Raw genomic sequence first — 7,957 nt, 5'->3', positions numbered from 1 at the left:
ATTTTTTCCATTTTTTGTTTGTTTTATTTTTTTTTTATTTTGTTTACGTCGTGTCTGCTTTTTTATTTTCATTTTGTTTGCTACGAATTGTTTGTTGACTACACAATATATCAAATGAAAAACAATTGAAAAAAAAAAGTAAATTATAATAAAAACACTTAACAGAGAAAAATTATTTTAAATTATATAAAAATATATTTCAATATTATTAAATATTATTAACATTAAAAAAAAAAATTGATTGGAACATAAAATGGGAGAATATCAAATTAATTAATTGCGGTTTTTGGATACATTACTTTATAAAAATTCATAATCAAGAGACTTAAAAAACACATACGGTATGTATGTAGGACGGTTCCCTAGCTGGAAAAACAAACGTCAGTTAAACGATTCTGATCGGAAAGAAAACATGAAACTTTGATTGTGTATTTTCAATCAGTTTTCCTCAATTGGTTCCTGATTTGGTCGTTTGTAAAACACTTTGACTCAAAATGATACTGATATACAACTTTGTTGCGTATGTTTTCGATTGGTAACGTACAAAAGTGTGCTTTTTGTGCGTGATTAACAGCGCCGGGTCGAGGGTGGAGCAAGCTCCAGACCTCAGGTTGCAAGAGGCTCCAAAATGCCAAATGCGAAAAACAATTTCATATTTCAAGTATTGATTATTGAAATACAAGTTAATTTTTTGAAAAAGGCTTCGAAAGACTATCTCGCTCTACTTTGATTGGGGTAGAGCCGGCGCTGGTGAGTAAATCACAAAATTAGAAATATTTATGCACAAAAATCAATCACGTAGTAGGTGTCAACAAATGCAAGCTGCTCTTGCTTAACAACGACTATACATGATATACTGTAGTCTATAATCATAGAGATTTTTCATTTACGTTGGGTCCGTATTTTGTTGGGTCGGAGTGTTGAAGTTTCAAGGTAAATACGCTTGGAAAAAATTTACCATGGTAAAGCAAACCTATATACCGAGATATCGATAAAAAATTAGGTCTTAAGAATTCAATTCAAGAGACTCAGATTATTTTTTTAACATTTTCCTCGACCTATATTAAAATTCCAGGAAAACATGAAACTTCAACTGCAATTTTTTAAAGAAAAGTATCCGTAGGGACAATACTGTCTCTAAATCCAGATATCGAGTATTTATTTTGCTGGGTGTGTGGAACGTAAATGTGAAATCATACCTACAACTCATATCGAGCTAATTGATTTGACTTCCTTGTTCAGGATACGATGTTGTTTTCTCATGAAGCACTTTATTTTTATTGATTTTACTCAACCGAAAAAATACATTCTATTGAAATGGTTAATATGACCAACAACTCTCTAGTTTCATCTCTGAAATGCAGTAATATTCAACCCGTTTGTACAGATCACTACTTTGAACACATAAATCCAGAAAGGCTGAAAAATATGGCCTTGGCAGTGGTTAATAGATAAAAGCGATACACTTTTTGTTGTTTGGAAATTAGCCATGCCACGATTCCAATGCATACAGAAGGACGGATAAGAAATTTGGTTTGGTTTAGATTGCTTTTGATAATACACTTTTGCTTTTGATCGATAGAAAAAGTATTCCCACTTTCCTTAACACACGCATCGAGTTTACATTATTTCCGCACAATCTACCAGCACTGCAGAAATGGTAAATTTAATTAGACGACTTCTTTTGGTCAATATTGTCTAGAACATACAGCTTAAAATGATCCCTGAACAAAGAAATTCGCATCCGATATCTCCAATAGTTTTTGCATGATATTTTATTTTGTTTACAAAAATTTTTATAACAATGATAAATTTTTTCAGGAACAATTTCTAAAAACTGATTTTTCCTCCCAACAATGAGAGTATATACAAATTTTTCATAGAAATTTCATGTTTTCTTTCAGAATGAATCGTATTTCCAGCTAAGGAATCGCACTATTCAAAACAATTGATTAATCCATCATTGGAAACATTTTTTCATATGTTAAACTTTTTTTTTTTATAAAAATTGCAAAAAACCTGCACTATTTTTTTCATACATTTTTTTTTTTTGATAAACGACTTCATCTGATAGTGCGCAATGGCAATTTAATATGTATTTATAAATATATATATGTGACTATATATATATATATTAATCGTACTGCACACATGTTTATAACAAAATGTGCGTGAACACATTGATATAATATGCGCATGCACATGCGCACATATTATTTAATAAAAAACAGCGTTTTTTTTTTTAGATGAAAATGTGTGTGATACGACGAAGAGAGAAGGAAAGAGAGCGAGCTGATTTTTTGATTTTTTTTAATGTATTTAGTCATATATCTAATACTCCTATATTGCTAATTACGGATGGAGATCCAAGAAATTATGTAAAATTTATACTGAATTACACTTCTTGTCAAAATGATATCACATATATTACATCATTTTTACGTAAAATTGAATGAGGTGGTCATAAATTTGCCGTTAATTTGACCTCAATATATAACATATGGAAATTATATTTCAAAGTTAAAATGATATCACAAATATTACACCGTATTTATGTAAGAATTTCTTATTATGTAAGCTTGACGTCATCAATTTCATACATACTACTAACTACTAACGCCATCTGATATAATAAATATGAAGTTAATTTGACCTCAACATAAGTAATATGAAAATTATATTTTAAAGTCAAAATGATATCACAAATATTACGTCGAATTTCTTGTTATGTAAACTTGACGTCATCAGTGACATACTTACATAAAATGTATGACATTTCACTTTTAGTAACGCCATCTGATGTTATAAATATGAAGTTAATTTTACCTCACAAAATATCATGATATCACCAAAAATGACTTGGTATTTATGTAAGAAATTTTAGGTTATGTAAACTTTACGTCATCAATATCATACTTAACTATGAGGTCACACTTACGTACGTCATCTGATGTAATAAACATGATAAAAATATTTTGATGTCATCGTATTTCATATGGATGTGAATCACATTTTATGTAAAAAAAATGACGTCTCCATTTTAATTAGCAATATAGGAATATTAAATAAATGTGTTGTATTTAGTAATAAAATATAAAATGGATGAAACACTCACGCCATTTTACGTTCATAATTTGTTACATACAAGTACTTACAAGTCTCTAAAATATTTTTGTTTTCATTTTTTTTATTAGGATTATAGTTGCCATTTTTTCATAATTTTTGCAGTCTATAGCATATTAATAACTATGTAGTTTTACAGTTAATAAAATGTTAGTAACTTTTTTTTTTTGTAAATAAAAAAAACCACTAAATTGTTAAAATAGAAGAAGCATTCATTTTTTTTCCCATTCTATATATAAATATTTTTTTTTTTTTGATTTTTTTACGAATTATTTATTGTCGATCAGACGTAACGAGATACAATTATTTTCCTTTTGAACCGTCTGTCGATTATGTTAGTTTTTAAATTTTCTCGTTAATTTTTTTTTTTAGTTTTGTTTAAAAAAGTTTTTCATTTTTTTTGTTTAAATTTTTTGCAAAAAATTTGTTATGGAAATTTGTTGTTGTTTACTGTTGTTGTTGTGCTTGGATTTATGTTGCATTTGTTCGAAGAACGTTGATGAATTCAAGCATAGAATTCTCGATTTGAGTTCTTCGCATATGAATTTACAGTCGGTGATCTTTTTGGTTCATCTAACGCATATGATCCTTCATCTTTTTTACGCATACGATATACGATGAACATAACCACTAATATTGCGCATAATAGTCCAACTACGGCACCACCAATGACAGCTGCTCGTTCAAATTTTGTACATAAAAAAAGAAAAATAATATTTATTATTTGAATTAATGATGAAACAATAGTAATAATGGGGTTTAACCTCCGTTTTTCAGATAACAATCTATAACAGAGGCCATGCCACATCATTATTTTTTAATCTTTATTTATTTTATTTTAAATTACATCCAATATACAATTAAATTTGCATGATGTGGGTGGAGTCGCTTCCCTCATTCTTATTCAACCGACGACAGTGTGATCAATTTGACAGCCCCATTAATGATAATTGTTCACATTGCTGTTGCTTGGTTCGAACCCGCAACCTCCCAGTCAGTAGCCGAAGACGATTTTAATCGCACGACCACTGAGCTGGCTTGAATTAATGATGAACTGAAATCATTGTTCCTTCTCTTTCTGATGTCAACATATCGTAGATCGTAGATATTTCGTCAATTACAGTTGGTGATCATAAAATCTCACGAACAATTAAGCCGGGTTTATACAGGGTGTCCTGTAAGTACCGCACGCTTTTGTTGCATCAGGTAGAAAATAAAATTCTAGGACGAAAAGTCCTCTTCAATTTTTTGATACGATGCACGGATAGTTAGCTATTAATTAAAATAGGCAGCAAATCAGAACAAAAATTTTGATAAAAATGATTTTCTAAAGTAATTTTGACCTAATAATTGAATCCCCTTCACGATTGGTATAGTTTCTGAGATGTCCATCTAATTTTTTTGGCGAAAGAAAACTCTAGGTCCAATCGTGAAAGGAATTCAATTTTTCTATATTTATGTCAAAATCACGCTTGACAATTTAAATGACAGTAGGAGTTTGTTAGGAGAAATCGTTAGATGACGTCTGAGCATATTAACTTAGAATTGGACCGAGCGAAAAGTTCTAGAAGAGAACAATTTAGATTAACAGCTGCAACTGAGATCAAGGCGATTTCGAATCTGTAGAGCCGAGTAATTAACATTTAAAAAATTTAGACATTTATAACAGGCATGTTATAAATTCAGACATTTATAACAGGCGAGTTATTTAAAGTCGAAGTCACCATTGTTATAACTTTATTGTGTGCCTCTTTATCCAGGTCGACATTGCTCATAGCGGAGGAAGCGGGACGGGTATACGATTCTCTACCTATCTCAGTTTCTCTAATAGTAATGAGATAGGTAGAAAAAAATTTTTTCTCTCTGGTTCACTCGTAATTTTTGTTGTCACTGTCTTACTCGTATTTTAGTTACAGAAGTCTCAGGGACTTTTCTAAGTCACGTTTGCCCATGCCTGATTTATATGACGAGAGTATCCGGATAATCTTAATTTCTCTATGCCAAATATTTTAAACACGTGCCGATCGTTTGTTCACAAATTTTACAAGTAAAATATTGAAATAATTTTATGAATAATAAATTTTTATTGCAGTCAGACTTTTAGATATATTCACAATGAAACAATTCAAAATTTTATCTTAATCCAAACTGTTGTATAATCAAATCAACTGTGTGATAATTTTTTTTTTTTAATAATTAGCTCAAACAATCAAACTCATTTTTCTAAAAATGCATAATTTGAAATGTCTTAAGGTTATTCGACTACCAACTTAAATTAAAATGATAATTTTAAATCAATATGCTAAAAATATTACCCGTTATAGCAAGATAAAATTCTTACAAGCGGTTGATAATTTTAGATATCTCGATTATTCCGATAACGGTAAATCGACAATATACGCATGAGGGAAAAGGAAAATTAAGTACAGTTTAATCCTCAATTAGTGCCAATTACGACACTTCTTTAATTTTTTAGGGATAATCTTTTCTACACGAACCAAAAAAGTCACATGATCTGGAAAAATTGACCCACATCTCCGATTTAGATGTGTTGATTGGGATATATCCCAATTAAAATTTTAAGTGTTCGTAATTAAGTGATATATTCCCCAACCGGAGACAAAATAGCTAAAAATAGAATGAAAATTACTAAAAATGTGTCTTCGGGATTTTTTGGGTCGTTGAATCTATATAAAATGACAGTTTTAAAATTTTCACATAATCAACCCCTGAAAAGCACTATAAGAACCTAAATGGGGGGTTAAAATGTGATTTTTAGAGTTTGACTATGGGAAAAAACTGAAAAATGGCATATATATGGATTCAGTGAACAAAAAAACTCTTAGATACCAATTTTCAGTAAAGTTTAAATTTTCTTTCTATTTTTAGCTATTTTACTCCCTCCTCTCCCCAGATTTGGTGGATATATCTTCTTAAACACGAAAATGCTTACAATTCATATACAATTTGGATTTAGCGATCCAAAAACCCCTGGATACTAATTATCAACAAGACCTCTACGTCGCGATGTATAATCAACGAGGCTAAACCGTTTAGGCGATCATCAGACATTGTCGATATAAGATATGTTTAGAGACGACGCAAAATTAAAAAAGACCATTCATTCATCACTGTTGCCGCATTCTATCACAAATATCGAGTGTTTCGAGTAACTTTTGACGACCTGTCCGGCAATTGTGCCAAAGTTAATGTTCGTCGATTCAGATGTGACGGGAATCATAAAAAATTGAAGAGTATGGTTCAAAAAGTTGAACGCAAGAGTCTTCATCAAAATTTTTGATTTTATTGGGAAAGAGACAACCTAAATTTGATAAAATAGCGTGACGATTTTGTAAATATGTCAGAAAAAAATCGATGTACTACGGTATTTAGATGGTGATCCGAAAATTCTTCTGCGTTTGAGGGTTCACCCTAATTACACTCACTAACGATTCTTGCTCTGATTGATATACTTATTATACTGACATTTTTGTTTTCAATAATTTCAATGCATGGTTTTTTACACAAAAAATCCAAGGTCAACACTCTCCGGATCAAAAATCAATAAATGTCGAAATAAATTTGACTAGCCATGGAAGGGGGAAAGGGGATTGTGACCCCCCAACTCCTTCCCATGCGCACGGACCTGGATCTAGCCTGTGCTATCATAATGACTTGCGCCAGCGGATAGAATTTGGTGTAAATTTTAAATAAATTTCGTTCACGCAATCGTTAAAGAGATTCTTATTATCATATGCGATACAATCTTATTAATTGAGGGATAATTTTCGATAAAATTACCCTTCATTTAAAATCTGTAGCTAAATCGTAAAATTTATTCCGATTTTATGAAATTAATAGTTCGAAATTTTAATTTTGAATAAATAATCGAATATCCTCGATTGTTAATTTTGCTATTTTTATCACATTTTTGTGGCCTATTTGACGATTTTTTTTAAGATAAAATATTTCCTGATAGATGATTGATAAGGGAACAACACCTTATCAATGACCTTATTTTTGTGAATATTGTGCATTTGTTACATTTTTAAACAGTGAGTCAGAATTATTGTATCATTTAAATAAAATATAGCCCTGAACTTCATAATGTACAGGTTTTTCGAAATTCAGTGTACATTTTCATATACACGGTGTCCCGTGACTCGATTGTCATAGCTTAAGAGAGTATTCTCCGAAAAATTTCGAGTCGAAAGTGTTTTTTAGACTTTTGTCTAAAACTCTATGGTTAAGGAGTTATGGACACTATTGAACTTAACCAACAAAGTAAAGACATTGTTGGATAAATTAGTTTATGTTTTGGTAATTTTATACAGCAATAGCTGATGTACTTCTGCACATTTTCGTTTTTTATTAAACTTTCTAGCATCAAAACTGGCTTAGATATGCCACTTTTAATTTTTAATTAATAACTGCTTTACTCATTGGTTAAATTGAATAGTGCCCATAACTTCTTAACTATTGGGTTTTGGACAAAAATCCAAAAGGCACTTTCGATTTAAAATTGTTCAAAGAATAAACTTTTAAGCTATGACCACCGAGTCACGGGCACCCTGTATAAGTTTCTTAGTTTGTAGAAATAACCTCAAATACAATTTCAGCTAAATGACTGCTAAGGTTAGTTGAGTAGTATCAATGTCGGAGACTTGCTTATCAAATTTTCGTGGCTGTAAACTTGAATGGACTCCGATTCTGGTGACAAAATGTGTATACAAGCTTCGAGGCACTGTCCTTAAATTATAGTAGATTTGAGCATAGCATCAAATACACCCAGAGTTTAACGGATATTGATTCAATTTGATTACAGTCGATTTGA

At 30.7% G+C, this 7,957-nt stretch overlaps 1 protein-coding gene across 1 annotated transcript in view; it reads right to left on the bottom strand.

The window, feature by feature from the left end:
- Positions 1-247: 247 nt before the first annotated feature.
- Positions 248-7,957, bottom strand: part of LOC123302706 (syndecan) — an 83,514-nt gene continuing 75,804 nt past the window's right edge. The window contains exon 4 of the mRNA XM_044885752.1: positions 248-3,798. Coding sequence (XP_044741687.1) covers positions 3,629-3,798 — 170 coding nt within the window. The 3' untranslated portion in view covers positions 248-3,628. The remainder of the gene's footprint in view (positions 3,799-7,957) is intronic.

This window comes from Chrysoperla carnea, chromosome X (assembly GCF_905475395.1).
Source record: "Chrysoperla carnea chromosome X, inChrCarn1.1, whole genome shotgun sequence".
Classification (NCBI taxonomy): Eukaryota; Metazoa; Arthropoda; class Insecta; order Neuroptera; family Chrysopidae; genus Chrysoperla; species Chrysoperla carnea.
The sequence above is the reverse complement of the archived record's forward strand: the minus strand, read 5'-3'. Positions and strand labels throughout refer to the sequence as shown.